The 21,311-nt window shown below is 39.0% G+C and overlaps 1 protein-coding gene across 1 annotated transcript in view; it reads right to left on the reverse strand.

Moving 5' to 3' along the window:
* Positions 1-21,311, reverse strand: part of exd3 (exonuclease 3'-5' domain containing 3) — a 172,294-nt gene that overhangs the window by 146,320 nt on the left and 4,663 nt on the right. Inside the window, exons 3-5 of the mRNA XM_061907925.1 lie at positions 17,256-17,320; positions 5,464-5,628; positions 511-696 (exon numbers count right to left, since the gene is read on the reverse strand). Coding sequence (XP_061763909.1) covers positions 511-696; positions 5,464-5,628; positions 17,256-17,320 — 416 coding nt within the window. The remainder of the gene's footprint in view (positions 1-510; positions 697-5,463; positions 5,629-17,255; positions 17,321-21,311) is intronic.

Here is a 21,311-nt window from a genome sequence, read left to right on the forward strand (position 1 = left end):
TATTTGTGAAATACACATTTGTGTTTAACCTTTCTCTTTTCAAATTGCAGCATACCAAATATCAAGAAAGAGGTGTTTGTTTCCATATGTGTCTGTGAGGGGGGGGGGGGGGGGGGGGGGGCGCTAGGAATTCACTGGGGAGCCAAGGGGGCGCCAGCCTGCAAAAGTTTGGGAACCATTGTTTTAAACCATTAAATTAAGTGTTTTTTTTCATCATTTATGCTCTATAAAAAACCTTCCGTTAAAGGAAAAAAAATGTACGACGGAATGACAGACAGAAATACCCATTTTTATATATGTATATATATATATATATATATTTATTAAATGTAAATTGAGCAAATTGGCTATTTCTGGCAATTTATTTAAGTGTGTATCAAACTGGTAGCCCTTTGCATTAATCAGTACCCAAGAAGTCGCTCTTGCTTTCAAAAAGGTTGGTGACCCCTGCTCTATACTATCATTGACACAAGTACCGCATCAGTGCATTTTGAGCGTGTTGACACTCGCCTCCTTGTAGCATCGCAGGGAGAGTAGGTTCACGACGAAGAGTCGCAGGGTGGCCGGGTCCAGGGTGGCGAGCTGGTAGATGTTTATCAGACCCTCCGCCACACTGGCCTGAGCGTCACTGAGAAAATGAAGAGCCCGACTCTGCAGAGCGGCCGCCTCCGTCTTTGGAAGAGAATCCAGTGTGACCTGCGGGGCGTGAAAACAATCGTATATGGATTCCCGAACAGCACAAGCGAGCGACGTACATTTGCAAACGTATTCCAGACTATAGAGCGCACCGGTAAATAAGCCACACCCACCAGAGGAAAGGAGGTTTCCGTATATTAGTCGCACCGGACTATAAGCCGCAGATATATACTTTGTTTGTTAATATTTATTGACATACTGTCATTGTTTCCAGACGGTGTCTGTGACAGGGCAGGAAAACGGCGGATCAAACAAAACGGAAGCCATGGTCATGGACCCACTAGCCGCGCAGGCTAGCTGTCCAATCCGCTAAACAGACTCAATAACTCCATGCTGACGTTTTGGTGAATTTACGGAGGAATTTGTGAAACTGAAACAATACAACAAGAATGCTGTTGTAAGTTAATAATACTAACACAGACCCTCGTAAAAGTCAATCAATCAATGTTTATTTACATAGCCCTAAATCACGAGTGTCTCAAAGGGTTGCTCAAGCCACAGCGACATCCTCAGCTCAGATCCCACATCAGGGCAAGGAAAAACTCAACCCAATGGGACGATGAGAAACCTCGGAGAGGACTGCAGATGTGGATCTAGCATAATATTGTGAGAGTCCAGTCCATAGTGGTTCTAACATAATAGTGTGAGAGTCCAGTCCATAGTGGATCTAACATAATAGTGTGAGAGTCCAGTCCATATTGGATCTAGCATAATATTGAGAGTCCAGTCCATAGTGGATCTAGCATAATAGGGAGAGTCCAGTCCATTGTGGATCTAGCATAATATTGTGGGAGTCCAGTCCACAGTGGATCTAACATAATAGTGTGAGCGTGCAGTCCATAATGGATCTAACATAATAGTGAGAGTCCAGTCCATAGTGGATCTAACATAATGGTGAGAGTCCAATTCATAGTGGATCCAACATAATAGTGAGAGTCCAATTCATAGTGGATCTAACATAATAGTGTGAGAGTCCAGTCCATAGTGGATCTAACATAATAGTGAGAGTCCAGTCCATTGTGGATCTAACATAATAGTGTGAGAGTCCAGTCCATAGTGGATCTAACATAATAGTGTGAGAGTCCAGTCCATAGTGGATCTAACATAATAGTGAGAGTCCAGTCCATTGTGGATCTAACATAATAGTGTGAGAGTCCAGTCCATAGTGGATCTAACATAATAGTGAGAGTCCAGTCCATTGTGGATCTAACATAATAGTGAGAGTCCAGTCCATAGTGGATCTAACATAATATTGAGAGTCCAGTCCATAGTGGATCTAGCATAATAGTTAAGAGTCCAGTCCATAGTGAATCTAACATAATAGTGTGAGAGTCCAGTCCATAGTGGATCTAACATAATGGTGAGAGTCCAGTCCATAGTGGATCTAACATAATCGTGTGACAATCCAGTCTATAGTGGATTTCACATAATAATGTGAGAGTCCAGTCCATAGTGGATCTAACATAATAGTGTGAGAGTCCAGTCCATTTGGAATCTAACATAATAGTGAGAGTCCAGTCCATAGCGGATCTAACATAATAGTGTGAGAGTCCAGTCCATAGTGGATCTAACATAATAGTGTGAGAGTCCAGTCCATAGTGGATCTAACATAATAGTAAGAGTCCAGTCCATAGTGGATCTAACATAATAGTGTGAGAGTCCAGTCCATAGTGGATCTAACATAATGGTGAGAGTCCAATTCATAGTGGATCCAACATAATAGTGAGAGTCCAATTCATAGTGGATCTAACATAATAGTGTGAGAGTCCAGTCCATAGTGGATCTAACATAATAGTGAGAGTCCAGTCCATTGTGGATCTAACATAATAGTGAGAGTCCAGTCCATAGTGGATCTAACATAATATTGAGAGTCCAGTCCATAGTGGATCTAGCATAATAGTTAAGAGTCCAGTCCATAGTGAATCTAACATAATAGTGTGAGAGTCCAGTCCATAGTGGATCTAACATAATCGTGTGACAATCCAGTCTATAGTGGATTTAACATAATAATGTGAGAGTCCAGTCCATAGTGGATCTAACATAATAGTGTGAGAGTCCAGTCCATTTGGAATCTAACATAATAGTGAGAGTCCAGTCCATAGCGGATCTAACATAATAGTGTGAGAGTCCAGTCCATAGTGGATCTAACATAATAGTGTGAGAGTCCAGTCCATAGTGGATCTAACATAATAGTAAGAGTCCAGTCCATAGTGGATCTAACATAATAGTGTGAGAGTCCAGTCCATAGTGGATCTAACATAATAGTGAGAGTCCAGTCCATAGTGGATCTAACATAATGGTGTGACAATCCAGTCTATAGTGGATTTAACATAATAAAGTGAGAGTCCAGTCCATAGTGGATCTAACATAATAGTGTGAGAGTCCAGTCCATTTGGAATCTAACATAATAGTGAGAGTCCAGTCCATAGCGGATCTAACATAATAGTGTGAGAGTCCAGTCCATAGTGGATCTAACATAATAGTGAGAGTCCAGTCCATAGTGGATTTAACATAATGGTGTGAGAGTCCAGTCCATAGTGGATCTAACATAATAGTGTGAGAGTCCAGTCCATAGGGAATCTGACATAATAGTGTGAGAGTCCAGTCCATAGTGGATCAACATAATAGTGAGAGTCCAGTCCATAGTGGATCTAACATAATGGTGTGACAATCCAGTCTATAGTGGATTTAACATAATAATGAGAGTCCAGTCCATAGTGGATCTAACATAATAGTGTGAGAGTCCAGTCCATAGTGGATCTAACATAATAGTGTGAGAGTCCAGTCCATGGATCTAACATAATAGTGAGAGTCCAGTCCATAGTGTATCTAGCATAATATTGGGAGAGTCCAGTCCGTAGTAGATCTAACATAATAGTGTGAGAGTCCAGTCCATAGGGAATCTGACATAATGGTGTGACAATCCAGTCAATAGTGGATTTAACATAATAATGAGAGTCCAGTCCATAGTGGATCTAACATAATAGTGTGAGAGTCCAGTCCATAGTGGATCTAACATAATAGTGTGAGAGTCCAGTCCATGGATCTAACATAATAGTGAGAGTCCAGTCCATAGTGTATCTAGCATAATATTGTGAGAGTCCAGTCCGTAGTGGATCTAACATAATATTGTGACAGTCCAGTCCATAACATAATAGTGAGAGTCCAGTCCATAGTGGATCTAACATAATAGGAGAGTCCAGTCCATAGTGGATCTAGCATAATAGTGAGAGTCCAGTCCACAGTGGATCTAACATAATAGTGAGAATCCAGTCCATACTGGATCTACTATAATAGTGAGAGTCCAGTCCATAGTGGATCTAACATAACAGTAGGAGTCCAGTCCATAGTGGATCTACTATAATAGTGAGAGTCCAGTCCATAGTGGGTCCAGCAGGAGACCATCCCGAGCGCAGACAGATCAGCAGCGCAGACAAATCCCCAACCGATTTACAGAAGAGCGGTCCACCCAACGTCCTGATGTGTTAGCATATTAGCTAACGATGCTAGCTTGAGCACATTAGGATAGCATGTACATGAATGAAAACACTCCTAAAAGACGTCACACATGGGACGCTTTAGTCAGTAAGAATTGTTGTAGTTATATTGTAATACTTACAAACGTTGCTTGGAGCAATGAATGAGGAGTCCATGTGAGTAGAAAAGCTATGGACAAATGGTAGACAAAACGGGATATACTTCCGGTCCAAGGAACGAAACAGGAAGTAGATTTGCAAACATCAAAAGAAGGCGCCATAGCACAAACAATAGTGCACCTTTTCAGTGTCCCTGTCGGTGTTTTATGAAAACTATTTGTTGAATACAATCAATGTTGCTTGGAGTGACGAATGACGAATCCGAGTAGAAAAGCTATGGACAAATGGTAGACGAAACGGGACATACTTCCGGTTCAAGGAACGAAACAGGAAGTAGATTTGCAACCAACAAAAGAAGGTGCCAAAGCACAAAAAATGGCACACCTTTCCAGTGTCTCTGTCGGTGTTTTATAAAAACTTTTTGTTGAATCCAATCAACGTTGCTTGGATTGACGAATGAAGAATCCGAGTAGAAACGCTATGGACAAATGGTAGACGAAATGGGATGTACTTCAGGTTCAAAGAACAAAACGGAAAGTAGATTTGCAACCAGCAAAAGAAGGCGCAAACAATAACACACCTTTTTAGTGTCTCTGTCAGTGTTTCATGAAAACTATTTGTTGAATACAATCAACGTTGCTTGGAGTGACCGATGAAGAATCCATACGAGTAGAAGATGGAACGGTATTTGTACTTCCGGTAGAAAGCTCAGTCTAAACAGAAGGGCCATGCAGCACAGCAGCACCTGTCGTGAGTGAACCCGTCCAAAAGATGGCGCTATAGCACAAACGATAACACAGCTTCTCAGTGTGTTTGCTTGGTTTGTTTTAAAACGACTTGCGCTCCATCGATCCATGAATTAGCTGCAGTGTTCAATAAGCCGCAGGGATCAAAGCGTCGTAAAAAACAAAAAAAGTAGCGGCTTAAGGTTAAAGTTAAAGGAGCAATGATTGTCACACACACACATTAAGTGTGGTGAAATTTGTCCTTTGCATTTGACCCATCCCCTTGTGCACCGCCTGGGTGGTGAGGGGAGCAGTGAGCAGCAGCGGTGGCCACGCACGGGAATTTTTTTGGGTGATTTAACCCCCAATTCCAACCCTAATAGTCCGGAATTGACGGGAGATGTGAGCGGAGTACGGAAGTGCATTATGGGAAAAGATGTTGGCACCTCGGGATGTTCCTGCAGCCAACTCTGGAATTCCTTCAGGATGTGGGGCCCCAAGGTGTGGCTCCGGCCCTTCTGTTTGCCTGGAGTGCTCTCAAGGATGGTGAGGAAGGCATCCAGGGGATGGTTTTGGAGGTTTGAGAAGCCCTCCTTGGCTGCTGAATGTAACTGCGGGAGGGGGTGGGGGGGGGGGCACAGAAGGAAGGAAGGCGACATGTGAGTGTGGAGACCAGAGCAGAAAACATCAGCGTTCTGATTATTTACCCTAGTTTGATTATTTCAATCATTTCTGGGACTCAGTTTTTTCAGCGCATTGATTTCCGTTTCCATAGCAACGCACTACAGACTTCATCCATCCATCCATCCATTTTCTACCGCTTATTCCCTTTCGGGGTCGCGGGGGGCGCTGGCGCCTATCTCAGCTACAATCGGGCGGAAGGCGGGGTACACCCTGGACAAGTCGCCACCTCATCGCAGGGCCAACACAGATAGACAACATTCACACTCACATTCACACACTAGGGCCAATTTAGTATTGCCAATCAACCTATCCCCAGGTGCATGTCTTTGGAAGCCGGAGGAAGCCGGAGTACCCGGAGGGACCCCACGTATTCACGGGGAGAACATGCAAACTCCACACAGAAAGATCCCGAGCCTGGATTTGAACCCAGGACTGCAGGACCTTCGTATTGTGAGGCAGACGCACTAACCCCTCTGCCACCGTGAAGCCCTACTACAAACTTCTGGAAACACATTTTTCACAAAACAAACGCGTTTTTTCTAATCATGGCAGACTTGGTAACAGGCAACAAAGACGACTATTTTTGGACAAATTAGGATTTGCAACCTTATTTTTTTAAGATGAATACAAGGAGGATGAACTACTGCTTCTAGAAGCGAGCATGGAGGAAGAGTGAGAGGTGGAAGCAGACGGAAGAGGAGAGAGTGAGGTGAAAGTGACTTTGACGTTGTAAATTTGGAATTTGGAGCCAAGCTTATTCGACATAAATGGAGTGGTTACCCAAATAAACCTGAAGAAATGCCCCCAAGAACACAACTGCCCATGGAGTGAGTCACACTTTATATTGATCATGACACACACAGCACATCAGTACATACTCTGTCTGGCTAGACATGTACAAACAAAACATGAAATAATACTTTACAGATACTGTAATGTGATTGTTCATGTTTTTCACTCAGTACAGATTGGTGTCCTATCACATTGTTGTGCATTACAAACTCAAAAGTTTTTCGTATTGACGTAGAAGCTAGCTGATCGCTTTCCGTAGATAGCTTTTACGGCTAACTCCGTAGCACGCGGCTGTGTTAGCATGCTAGAAAAAGAGTTCCTCGGTGTTCACTCTTACAATAACAATGTTGCTAGTTTGGCAAATATACAGTTTACATAACTTAATTATAATTAAGTATTGTTGACGCCTTTTGAATGCATTTTTAAAGTGATTTACAGGTAGAATTGAGGGCTAACATTAGCTGCAACGCTAGCCTCCAGGAACTAGACGATTTTCATATGTTAAAAAGCGGAAAAAACAAATTGTTTATTCTTGTCTCTCATAATGATTGTGAACGATAGATAGAATTCCCCCTACAAGTGCAGTTCCCCTTTAAGAGTGATGAATGGGAGTTAAAACTATGGACTTCATTGAGCTGCCATGAGGTAGGGCTGGGCGATATATCGAATATACTCGATATATCGCGGGTTTTTCTCTGTGCGATGTAGGAAATGATATATCGTGATAATGGAGCATACGTTCTCACGCAGTTGCTTTTAGCTGCTGGCATTACACTACAGGCTCTTCTCACTCTTTGTCTCTCCTTCTCACTCAGATATAAAACAAGCGCACCTTCTTACATACGTCACATATGTAAGAGCAAAGAGGTAGCAGCATGGGAAAGGTTAGCTGTGGTGCTAGCGGTAATACAAGGGAAAGAAGGTGCGAATCTACTAACAAATGAAGGAAGAATTAATTCCCAAGAAAAAAGCAGGGGGTCCATCCATTTGGCGGTGGTTTGGCTTCAAGCGGGAAGATGTTGAACAGACAACCGTAATTTGTCAAGTGCGGGGCAAAAGCGTTGCTACAAAAAGTAGCATTACTGCTCATCTCCCGTCCAAAGGCAAAACCCAGTAACTCAATTTTGGTCAAAACTGCGCTGATAATAATTTTGGAGTTCCTAGGTGATATGCTTTACATTAGTGTATGCGATATTGTCATTTGTTCCGTAAGTAAGCTGTTACGCGCATGGCAGGACCTAGCAACTACCACAAAACAGCGTAGATACAACAGAAAAACCTAGTATCTCAAGGGACCATTCGGAGCTTCTTTGTCAGTCGCCTTATTGTCTTTAATGAGACATTTGGACGTATCCTCGCTCATCCATGCGGACTGGACATTGGCCGAGAGTGGAGTTGGCTGTTTTGGTTGCTTTGTTGGGTCTGCTTCTGTCTCTGGCCATGCTCCCTCCACCCCAGCGGACAATGGCGTGGAACACCGCAGAGGCCACCACAGTGGATATGTTTCTTTTACTTTTTATTCATAGCTGTATGTAGAAGTGTCTGGTTGTATCTGCTGCTTTAATGTCTTTAATGTCCTCTCTGTTCTTTGATGTTTGATGTTTCCCTCTTACACACATGTAAGAGGGATGTGTACTATGGCTATCAGTTGTTGGTTTTTTTTTTTGTTGGTTTTTTTTTCCCTTGGCCTCAGTCTGCACCCCCACTCCAGGGCCCAGGCTAAGACCGATTTTTTTTTATTTTATTTTAATCTTCTATTCTTTTCTCTCCCCTTGTTTACCTGTATGTCATCTTTTTTGTAAGGGGCGCTGGAAGCTGGCAGACCCGTCAGCGATCCTGTTCTGTCTCCCTGTAATGTTTGTCTGATCTTGAATGGGATTGTGCTGAAAATTGTAATTTTCCTGAAGGAACTCTCCTGACGGAATAAATAAAGTACTATCTAATCTAATCTAATTTGCACGAATGGGGGACGACGGTCAACCTGATTACGTGATATTATGGCACGAGGGGATATTTGGAAGATTGGCCCAGGACGTTGCAAGCATCTTCATTAAATGTATTGTTCTTGATTCTTCCCCTTGCATACATTTTTGGGCAGATAACTGTGGAGGTCAAAATAAAAACTGGACGCTGTACACGGCTCTTGCCCAATGTGCAAATCCAGAATGGGGCCCACCCAGGATTGTTATAAAATATCTGGAGAAAGGGCACACGTTCATGAGAGCAGATTCAGTCCGTGGCTCAATCGGCAAGAATATGAAAGCTCAAGAAAACATCTATACGTTTGATGACTTTGTAGATCTTTGTAAGACAGCATCAAGATAGATTGGTTTTCCTTTGTTTTCTCAAAATCAGCTCGAAGTGAGTTACTAGGTTTTGCCTTTGGACGGGAGTCATATATAGCATCATTTTAAAAAGTCACCCGCTATAGCAGGGGTGGCCAAACTTTTTCTGCAGGCGAGCTGCTTTTCAATTGACCAAATCGAGGAGATCTACCTCATCCATCCATCTATCCATCCATCTTCTTCCGCTTATCCGAGGTCGGGTCGCGGGGGCAACAGCCTAAGCAGGGAAACCCGGACTTCCCTCTCCCCAGCCACTTCGTCCAGCTCTTCCCGGGGGATCCCGAGGCATTCCCAGGCCAGCCGGGAGACATAGTCTTCCCAACGTGTCCTGGGTCTTCCCCGTGGCCTAAACACCTCCCTAGGGAGGCGTTCGGGTGGCATCCTGACCAGATGCCCGAACCACCTCATCTGGCTCCTCTCGATGTGGAGGAGCAGCGGCTTTACTTTGAGCTCCTCCCGGATGGCAGAGCTTCTCACCCTATCTCTAAGGGAGAGCCCCGCCACACGGTGGAGGAAACTCATTTCGGCCGCTTGTACCCGTGATCTTATCCTTTCGGTCATGACCCAAAGCTCATGACCATAGGTGAGGATGGGTACGTAGATCAACCGGTAAATTGAGAGCTTTGCCTTCCGGCTCAGCTCCTTCTTCACCACAACGGATCGGTACAACGTCCGCATTACTGAAGACGCCGCACCGATCCGCCTGTCGATCTCACGATCCACTCTTCCCCCACTCGTGAACAAGACTCCTAGGCACTTGAACTCCTCCACTTGGGGCAGGGTCTCCTCCCCAACCCGGAGATGGCATTCCACCCTTTTCCGGGCGAGAACCATGGACTCGGACTTGGAGGTGCTGATTCTCATTCCGGTCGCTTCACACACCTCATTCATATCTATAATTTATATTTATTTATTTATGAAAGAGACATTTTTGTTAAGTTAATGGTGTTTAATTGTAATACAAGCATGTTTCACACATATAGATTCCTTTCTTTCATGAAGACAAGAATATAAGTTGGTTTATTACCTGATTCTGATGACTTGCATTAATTGGAATCAGACGGTGATGCTGATAACGTCCGCATTTTCAAATGGAGGAGATAAAAAGTCCTCTTTTCTGTACAATACCACATGAAAGTGGTTGGATTTGGCATCTCATTTGTCCAACTTGCATACTCGTTTTTAAACACTTTGTTATGAGAGTAGCATATGTGTGTGTGGCCCTTTAATGTGTGACAGCAGGTGAGTGACGTCAGTGAGTGTGTGGGCGAGAGAGATGAGGGAGCGGTCGCTGAGGGCGGGGAAGTGGCTAGTGTTTTTGTGTGGGATTTTGACTGTGTGCAAGACGTAAGTAAAAAGCCACGTTTTACAACTAATTGCTGGACTCGTCATTTTGCCCTGGAGTCCAGAATTGTGAAGACCCACTAAAGTGAAGGGTGTTGCCCCGAGAATCCATCGGCCCTGGAGAAGTGTCTCCCCTGCGCTCCTTGACTGCGGTCTAGGCGCCGTAAGCAGGAAATGTGCAACAACTTTATAAGAAATACATTGGCATCAAACGCCGTAGCTTGCTAGCTTGTGCGCGCTAGATTTCTGAGACTCTTATTTTGTTAGCACAGGCAGGATGAAGCAGGTGTTTTATGGTGAAGACAGGAACTGTGCAGTCGGTTTTTAGAGTTTTGACAGCAGGTACGGCCCAAGAGTCTATTGATATAAAAAGTGTTCCTCTCCGTCCTGTCAGGGATTTTTTTCTTAATAATGAGCTTGCAGCAGCCAGCGTCATCTCACAAGATCCTCGGGTGCTGAGAATATCAAACAACTGACGAAAGTGAAGTCTTGGTATGATTGATGATTGCTCATTTTTATGTCTATTTTTTTAATGCCTGGCTTGAGATCGACTGACACACCCTCCGCGATCGACCGGTAGCTCGCGACCGACGTAATGCCCACCCCTGCGCTAGAAAATGAAGAGTGCTTGAACTCGGTGCCACGCCAAAACAAAATGCCGAGGCAACCATTTCCACATCAACACCGTGTGAAAAAAATAGTCAACAACAGAAGGAGATAACGTCCGCAGTAACCTACCACATAGCAGCTCATTTTTATTTGACAGTTATTGAAATATCTTGTGTGACATCATGCACAAAAGTGCACTTTGTTTGTTTTAAACCAGGGGTGTCCATTACGTCGATCGCGAGCTACCGGTCGATCGCAAGCCAGGCATTAAAAAAATAGACATAAAAATGAGCAATCATCAATCTTCACCAAGACTTCACTTTTGTCAGTTGTTTGATATTCTCAGCACCCGAGGATATTGTGAGATGACGCGAGCTCATTATTAAGAAAAAAATCCCTGACAGGACGGAGAGAAACACTTTGTATTTCAACAGACTCTTGGACCGTACCTGCTGTCAAAACTCTAAAAACCGACTGCACAGTTCCTGTCTTCACCATAAAAGACCTGCTTCTTCCTGCCTGTGCTAACAAAATAAGAGTCTCAGAAAGCTAGCGTACACAAGCTAGTAAGCTACGAAGTTTGATGCCAATGGATTTCTTATAAAGTTGTTGCACCTTTCCTGCTTCCGGCGCCTAGACCGCAGTCAAGGAGTGCAGAGGAAACACTTCTCCAGGGCCGATGGATTCTCGGGGCAACACCCTTCACTTTAACCGGCAGTTGGTCTTCAGAATTCCGGACTCCAGGGCAAAATGACGAGTCCAGCGATTAGTTGCAAATCGTGGCGTTTTATTTACGTCTTGCACACAGTCAAAATCCCACACAAAAACACTAGCCACTCCCCCGCCCTCAGCGACCGCTCCCTCTCCTCTCTCGCCCACACACTCACTGACTTCACTCACCTGCTGGCACACATTAAAGGGGAACATTATCACCAAACCTATGTAAGCCTCAATATATACCTTGATGTTGCAGAAAAAAGACCATGTATTTTTTTAACCGATTTCCGAACTCTAAATTGGAGAATTTTGGCGAATTAAACGCCTTTCTGTTAATCGATCTTGTAGCGATGACGTCAGAACGTGACGTCACAGAGGTAACACACCCGCCATATTCATTTTCACATTACAAACACCGGGTCTCAGCTCTGTTACTTTCGTTTTTTTCGACTATTTTTTGGAACCTTGGAAACATCATGCCTCGTCGTTGTGTGTTCGGAGGGTGTAACAACACTAACAGGGAGGGATTCAAGTTGCACCACTGGCAAGACATCTGCCGCCAGACCCCCATTGATTGTGCCGGAGTGTCTTCACATTTGACCGGCGATGCTACGACAGACATGGCACAGAGATGTATGGATAACCTACAGATGCATTTTCAACGATAAAGTCAACGAAATCACAAAGGTGAGTTTTGCTGATGTTGTTGACTTATGTGCTAATCAGACATATTTGCTCGCGGCGTGACTGCTAACATGCTACACTAATCAATGTTAACATGCTATTTAGGCTAGCTGTATGTACATTTGAAACTAGATACCCACATTTAATGCGAAACAAACACTTAGCAATCAACGGATTTAAGTTGCTCCAGTGTCACAAGATGCGAAAGTCCTGATCGTTTGGTCCGCACATTTTACCGGCGATGCTAATAAGGCAGCCATGCTATGGGCCACTTCATTTGGTACACCCATGCTATGGCCGAATAGCGTCAATAGCTATTCGCTCAATAGCTTCAGTTTCTTCTTCAATTTAGTTTTCGCTATCTGCCTCCATACTCCGACCATCTGTTTCAATGCATGCGTAATCTGTTGAATCGCTTAAGCCGCTGAAATCAGAGTCTGAATCCGAGCTAATGTCGCTATATCTTGCTGTGGTATCCGCCATTGTTTGTTTGTATTGGCAGCCCTGTATGACGTCACAGGGAAATGGACAGTCGCATCGCAAATAGCGAAAATCAAGCACTTTAAGGCTTTTTTTAGGGATATTCCGGGAGATGTAAAATTTTGAAAAAAAATTCGAAAAATAAAACAAGCCACTGGGAACTGATTTTTATTGTTTTTAACCCTTTTGAAATTGTGATAATGTTCCCCTTTAAAGGGACACACACACATATGCTACTCTCATAACAAAGTGTTTAAAAACGAGTATGCAAGTTGGACAAATGAGATGCCAAAACCAACCACTTTCATGTGGTATTGGACGGACAGGAGGACATTTTCTCCATTTGAAAATGCGGACGTTATCAGCACCACTGTCTTATTCCAATCAATGCGAGTCATCAGAATCAGGTAATACACCAACTTATATTCTTGTCTTTATGAAAGAAAGGAATCTAAATGTGTTAAACATGCTTGTATTACAATTAAACACCATTAACTTGTTAACAAAAATGTCTCTTTCATAAATAAATACATATAAATTATAAATATGAATGAGGTAGATCTCCTCGATTTGGTCAATTGAAAAGTAGCTCGCCTGCAGAAAAAGTGTGGGCACCCAGGTTTTAAACTATTGTAGTGGCGTTCTGTACAAAAAGTGCACTTTAATTTAGTGTTGTTTTGATATGTCATCTTAGTGACATCATGCACAAAAGTGCACTAATAGCTCGTTTTAAAATGTCTCCGACAATCTTGCACTGTCTGTATTGGAAAGGACATGAATGTTTGTACCGCTGCTTAATAACTGTTTAATAAATACAGTTTTGGTCAATTTACTTTGTTGTGGTTTCATTCTCTGCATGAAAGCTTAAAAGTAGCATATATTATTGCAGTATGAAGAAGAATGTTTGAATGTAGACACATAGAATCATCATACTGCTGTGATTATATACATATGTGTCGTCTATGGGATCATGTTTTGTTTTGTCATGTTTGGTTTTATTTTTTGGACAATCAATTCCTGTTCCTGCACTTCCTTGTTTGTTCTATTACCATGCCAACTCATTGGAGTTCACCTTGTCCTCATGTCACGCCCCTGTCCTCATGTCTCACACCTGTTTTCACTAATCACCACAGTATTATTTAAGCCTGTCTGTTTCTGTTGTTCATTCTGGCAACATCACCTCTTTCTCACGTTTACCACCTGTTACGCACCTTACTATGATCCATGTCTCGTTCACGTTTCCATGTCAAGTAAGATTTTGTTTATAGTTTATAGTTAAATGCCTTTGTGCTAGTCTATTGTTTCCTTAGTCAGTTTTTGTACCGCCATTTTGCGCGCCTTTTGTTTGTTCCTGTTTTTAGTTAGTGTTAAAATAAAAAAATGTCTTTAACTTCACGCCGTTTCCACTCCACTCGCTTTGCACCTCGGGAAAACAACCCACGTCCAAGTCCAAGTTTGACGGTATCAAGTGTTCATTCAAGGGCTAAGGCAAAATACCCAGATATATATCGTGTATCGTGGCCTAAAAATATTGAGATATTAAAAAAAGGCCATATCGCCCAGTCCTACCATGAGGGTTACAGTTTGACCCCGGAACAGATAAAACACAATTCACATCATTTCCTGGGCATAAAATGATTCTAAAATCAAACAAATTCTGACTTTCTAACAATTCCTTGTGTGGGACGTGTGTGTGTCACCTCAAACACACACACATACACACACACACCACTACACGTCAGACATGCATATGGGGTCCCGACTTAAGAATGTAAACTTTGGCTTTAGAAAGTTCCTTCAGGAGAAAATAATATCTGTGTGAGAATGTCTAGCTGCCGCCTACTAATTTGCCCAGCAGATGTCATACACTCAATATCCTCCTCACACACATCTCAAGTTCATTCGGTGCAAATTCCTTCCTTCCTACCGACGGCCACTCTGCTTTCCTCATTAACACACACACACACACACACACACACACACACACACACACACACACACACACACACACACACACACACACACACACACACTTTTGCATTTGTTACCTTCTTGAGACCTCCGAAAAATGCTTACCTCTTTAGGATCACCCTTTAAAGGTATATAAAGATTTGTATTTACTACATTAATAATATGTACATACTATGCCCATATAAAAAAAAGTGTTGTGAAAAATTAGTTGGAATTTCACAAGAAAAAGGTCACAATTTCACAGGAAAAACTTAGAATTTTTGCGGTATTGTAATAAAAGTCAGCAGTTTACTTAGCGCAAGTCAAAATTGTACAAAAAAAAAAAAAACATTTGTGGAATATTATGAAAAAAGTTGGAATTTTACTCAATAACAGTCGCAATTTTACAGGAAAAGCTCAACATTATGGCAATTTTATGAAAAGAGTCGGAATTATACTTGACAAAAGTCACAATTTTATACGAAAACTTCAAAATGTTGGCAATATTATAAAGATAATCGGAATTTTACTCGGCAAAATTATGACAAAAAATTTAAATTAATTTAAAAGAAATGTTTTTTTTACTCAAAAAATTTCACTGTTTTACAAGAACAACAAAAACATTGGCAATGTTGTGATAAAAGTCAGAACTTTGTATGACAAACGTCACCATATGCATTAAAACGTAATAATTTTACATAAAAAAGTAATCATTTTACATAAAGTAATCATTTTACGAGAAAATATTGCAATATTACCGAAACAGAAAGAATATGAGAATTTGTTCCTAATTTTTATAGGAAAAAAGTCAACACATTGTGAGAAAAAAACTGCTTTTAGTTCATTTTTTTGTAGTTTTTTTTTTGTTGGTAATTGGTTTTTGATCTTCGTTATTTACTTCAAGATATTACAGTATCTCTACATACGTTTTTATTTTATTTTTTTGTTACCTTCTTGAGACCTCCGAAAAATGCTTACCTCTTTAGGATCACCCTTTAAAGGTATATAAAGATTTGTATTCACAACAATAATAATACGTACATACCATGCCCATATAAAAAAAAAGCGTGTTGTGAAAAATGAGTTGGAATTTCACAAGAAAAAGGTCACAATTTCACTGGAAAAACGTAGAATTTTTGCGGTATTGTAATAAAAGTCAGCATTTTACTTAACGGAAGTCAAAATTGTACAAAAAAAAAAAAACATTTGTGGAATATTATGAAAAAAGTTGGAATTTTACTCAACAGTCGCAATTTTACAGGAAAAGCTCAACATTATGGCAATTTTATGAAAAGAGTCGGAATTATAATTGACAAAAGTCACAATTTTCTACGAAAACTACAAAATGTTAGCAATATTATAAAGATAATCGGAATTTTACTCGGCAAAATTATGACAAAAAATTTGAATTAATTTTAAAAAAATGTTTTTTTTACTCAAAAAATTTCACTGTTTTACAAGAACAACAAAAACATTGGCAATGTTGTGATAAAAGTCAGAACTTTATATGACAAACGTCACCATTTGCATTAAAACGTAATCATTTTACATAAAAAAGTAATAATTGTACATAAAGTAATCATTTTACAAGAAAATATTGCAATATTACCGAAACAGAAAGAATATGAGAATTTGTTCCTAATTTTTATAGGAAAAAAGTCGACACATTGTGAGAAAAAAACTGCTTTAAGTTAATTTTTTTTTTTAGTTTTTTTTTGTTGGTAATTGTTTTTTAATCTTCGTTATTTACTTCAAGATATTACAGTACCTCTACATACGTATTTATTTATTTATTTTAATTAATTTTGGCCTAAGGGGGCGCACTTCAGTTTTAACACACACTTGTTATTTCATATGTTGACCAGGAGGGGAGCCCCTTTAAAACCGACTCGCAGTCAATTTGAAAAATCGCTCCTTTTTGGGAGCACCCTCATTTTGATAGATGTCACCACCAGGGGTGCAAATGAGACATTCTGTATTAGATGCAATTGTTTTCCTTATTGGGACCATGATTTATGTCCAAACTTGTTCACACCTCCTCATTCTTTTTCATGTTGATGTCTCCAAAAGGGTAGAAATACAACACACAAACATACACACACACAGATGGAAAAAATGCCGATACCGATGAAAGAAGGCTGATACCAATGAAAAAAGGTTTGATACCAATAAAGAAGGCTGATAATGTTTAAAAAAGTCAGACATCGATGAAAAAAGGGGATACCGTTTAAGAAGGCAGATACAGATTTTTTTTAAAAGGCAGATATCGATGAAAAAAGGCTGATACGGATTTAAAAAAGTGGGGCTAACAATGGAAAAAAAGGCAATACCAATGAAAAAAGGGCGATTTGGATAAAAAAGGTGAATACCGATGAAAAAAGGGTGATACGGATTGAAAAAGGAGCAATACCTTTAAAAAAGTAAATACCCATGAAAAAGGGCGATACGAATAAAAAAAAGGTTGATACCGATGAAAAAAAGGTGATACAGATAAAAAGGGAGCTATGTCGTTGAAAAAAGGGCGATACCGATTAAAAAAGGTTGATACGGATATCGGCGAACATGTCAAATATGGGTGGAATCCTGATGCGTGCCATACATCAAAGCAGCTTGTGTCAATACTTGACTCTCACCGTCTTCAGGTCCAACTGGCTCCAAAGTTGGGTGATCTGGTCTCTCAGCTGGTCCGGGTGCAGACCTGCGGGGATAACGCACACGTGAGCTGGGCTTTCATTGCGACCTCTGACCTGCCGCCAAGGAGCCAGAAGGAAATGGAGTGGGTGGATATTGTTGGCCTGTGGAGACACCGGATAGCTTCTGAAATACAAGATGTCAACTCCAATGTTTCTTGTGACCGGACAATAGGGGACATTCATGCATTATTATTATTATTATTATTATTATTATTATGAATATTAATATTGTGCCACTTTTACTGTGACCGGGCAGCAGGGGACATTCATGCATTTTTATTATTATTATCATTATTATTATTATTATTATGTAGAAAGACATTCGTGCATTATTATTATTATTATACAGGGGACATTTGTGAATTATTACTATTATTATGATGATAATGTAGGAGACAGTCATGCGCATTTATTATTATTATAGTTATTATTATTATGTAGGGGACATTCATGCATTATTATCATTATTATTATTTAGGGGACATTCATGTATTATTATTATGTAGGGTACATTTGTGAATTATTATTATGATGATGATGATGATGATGATGATGATGATGTAATGGACATTCATGCATTATTATTATTATTATTATTATTAATAATAATAATAATAATAATGCATGAATGTCCATTACATCATCATCATCATCATCATCATCATCATCATCATCATCATAATAATTTGTGAATTATTATGATGATGATGATGATGATGTTTTGTTTTTTAGTTTATTTTCTTCTTTGTCATGAAAAAGGGACGTTTTTGTCATGAAAAAGGGAGGTTTTTGTGGTTGGTGCACTAATTGTAAGTGCATATTGTGTTTTTTTTAATGTTGATTTAATAAAAATAAAAAAAAATAAGTTTTTTTTGTTTTTTGTTTTTTTTTAATAAAAAATTCTCCTGCGGCCCGGCCCGGTGGTTGGGGACCACTGCCCTACATCATCATCATAATAATAATAATTCATGAATGTCCCTTACATAATGATAATGATAAGAATAATTATACATGACTCGCTCCTACATAATAATAATAATAATAATATTATTATTATTTTTATTATTATGTAGGGGACCTTCATGCATTATTATTATCATAATATTAGCATTATGTAGGAGACATTAATGCATTATTATGAATAATAATGATGATGATGTAATGGACATTAATGCATTATTATTATTATTTTTATTCATAATAATAATAATATAATATAATAATAATAATAATAATATTAATAATGCGTGAATGTCCCCTACATCCTCATCATAATAATAATAATTCATGAATGTCCCTTACATAATGATAATGATAAGAATAATTATGCATGACTTGCTCCTACATAATAATAATATTATTATTATTATTATGATGATGTAGGGGACCTTCATGCATTATTATTATCATAATATTATCATTATGTAGGGGACATGAATGCATTGTTATTATTATTATTATGTAGGAGACATTCATGCATTATTATTATTATCATAATTACGCAGGGGACATTTATGCATTATTATTGATATAATTATTATTATTATGATGAAGGGGACATACATTTCAATTTCATGCATTATTATTATTATTATTATTATGATCATCATTATAATGTAGGAGACATGCATTATAATTATTATTATTAAGATGTAGGGGACATTCATGCATTATTATTAGATTTAATATTATAATAATAATTATTATTATTATTATGATGATGATGTAGGTGACATTCATGCATGCCACCAATAACTAAAGAGAATGATGCACTTTTGTGATATCTGTAACCGCCGCATCAACTTTTTGACCCTTTAGGTACCTGACATCACCACCTCCCCCGACCCCCACCGCCCTTCCTCCTTCCCAGGGCTTGCTTTCCTGTCCTGCGCTCCCTCCCTGGCAGTGGCAGCCTCTCTCCGTTTGGTCTCGGATTTCCCCAGGAAAGGACCACGATGGCGTAAAAAATAAAAGCCTTCCTGGGAAAGCAAGCCCAAAAAAGGCATGTCCACACGCTGCAAGCCTCGTGCATCCTCTAACTTGTAGCGACATTAAAGTAACGCCATTAAAACATACAAAAACACAAAAAGTTGCAATGTAGACTAAGAACACAAAAATGCCATGCAGGCTGTTTTTTCTTTAAAACTCTCATTGCTCAAAAATAATAATGAATCAAAATCAATGTTATGAAATATTGACATATTTAAGGCTCCAATTACTTCACATCAAATTGTCCACTTTGAACTATTTAAAAAAAATATATTGCATGCGTTGTGTGATTGCCATATAAAAAAAAAATAATTGATTTGAAAAAAAAGGCATAAAACTAACAAACATTACAAAAATGTGAAAAATGTTCCTAAGAACGTTAGTGTTTTTTTTTAAACTGTCATTGCTCTAAAAATAATAAGGACTGAAAGTCAATGTTATAAATTATCGACATATTTTAGGCTCTGATTACTTCATATCAAATATAACACAGGAAATAATTTTTGGGCAAAACATTGTAAAAGTGCATAAAGCAAAAAAAAAAAACTTGTAATCGACAGAAAGATCTTAAGTGTCGGTTAAAGTAAAAATAAATAAATAAATGTATGTTTTTTCCAGGAACATTAAAAAACTAAGTTATTGCTCAAAAAATAATAATGCATCAAAATCAATGTTGTTATGAATTATTGACCTATTTAAGGTTCCAATTACTTCATATCAAATATTACACTGAAATACGTTTTGGGAAAAATATTGCATATGTTGGGTGTTTGCCATATAAAAAAGGACGTTTTATTTGAAAAATGGCATGGATGGATGGCATAAAACAAACAAATAAAATGAAAATAAAAACATTTTTAAAAATTATAGAAAACATAAAATCAACAGTTGGAACTGAAGTTGGAAAAGAAACAAATACAATAATGTATGACTTTTTTTTTAACACTTTTATGAGTGGGGGCCTTTTGGGTCCCTAGAAAACTTTGTGTTTTTTAAAACTGTCATTGCTATAAAAAAAATTAAAAATAAAAATAAAAGACTGATAATCAATGTTGTTATGAATTATTGACATATTCAAGGTTCCAATTACTTTGCAGCAAATATTCTGCTTTGACATATTTTGGGGGGAAAATATTGCATATATTGTGTTTTGCAATCTAAAAGACTACATTTTATTGAACAAAAAGGCATAAAACAAATAAAACAATACACAGTTGGATCTGAAATTGATCTAGCAATTTAAATATTGAAAAAATACAAACAAATTAATGTATGACTTTTTTTTATCTAATTTGGTAGTTATACACCTATAAATCAAATATTGAGTTATATTTTGAAATTTTGCCAATCATTCACAATCCTTATGTAAGACAAAAACACGTTTTTATTTTTTTATGCATTCTAACTCATTAAATAAGGCAAGTAAGAGGTGGCTTACAATGCAGCTAAGAGAAGTACAGTATTCCTCTCTAAAAACACATCCAAAAAGTGCCAACAATACAACATTTACATGTCGTGACCTTAATATTAACAAGGATTAGCCATATTGTTAACGCTTGTTAACTTTTAGCATGTCAACGTTAGCATTTGAGGGTTTTTTTACCTATTTTGGTGGGTTTATACCTCAGAATCAAATGAGTTATTTCTTTGGAATTTCTATGAAATTCTGCCTATCATTGCAAATAAATCCTTATGTAAAACAAGAACACATACGTTTTTATTTTTTTATGCATTCTAACTCGTAAAATATGGCAAATAAGAGGTGGCTTACAATGCAGCTAATAGGAATACAGTATTCCCCTCTAAAAAAAAACATCCAAAGTGCCAACAATACTACATTTACATGTCGTGACATGAATATTAACCAAGTGTTGGCAATATTGTGAACGCATGTTAACTGTTAGCATGTTAACGTTAGCAACGAGAGCAGACATTGTTCAGAAAGTGATTGTTTTTTTATTTCTTATATCTTGTTTAAAAGTTAAAGTACCAATGATTGTCACACAC

This window comes from Nerophis ophidion, linkage group LG08, assembly GCF_033978795.1.
Source record: "Nerophis ophidion isolate RoL-2023_Sa linkage group LG08, RoL_Noph_v1.0, whole genome shotgun sequence".
NCBI classification, from domain to species: Eukaryota; Metazoa; Chordata; class Actinopteri; order Syngnathiformes; family Syngnathidae; genus Nerophis; species Nerophis ophidion.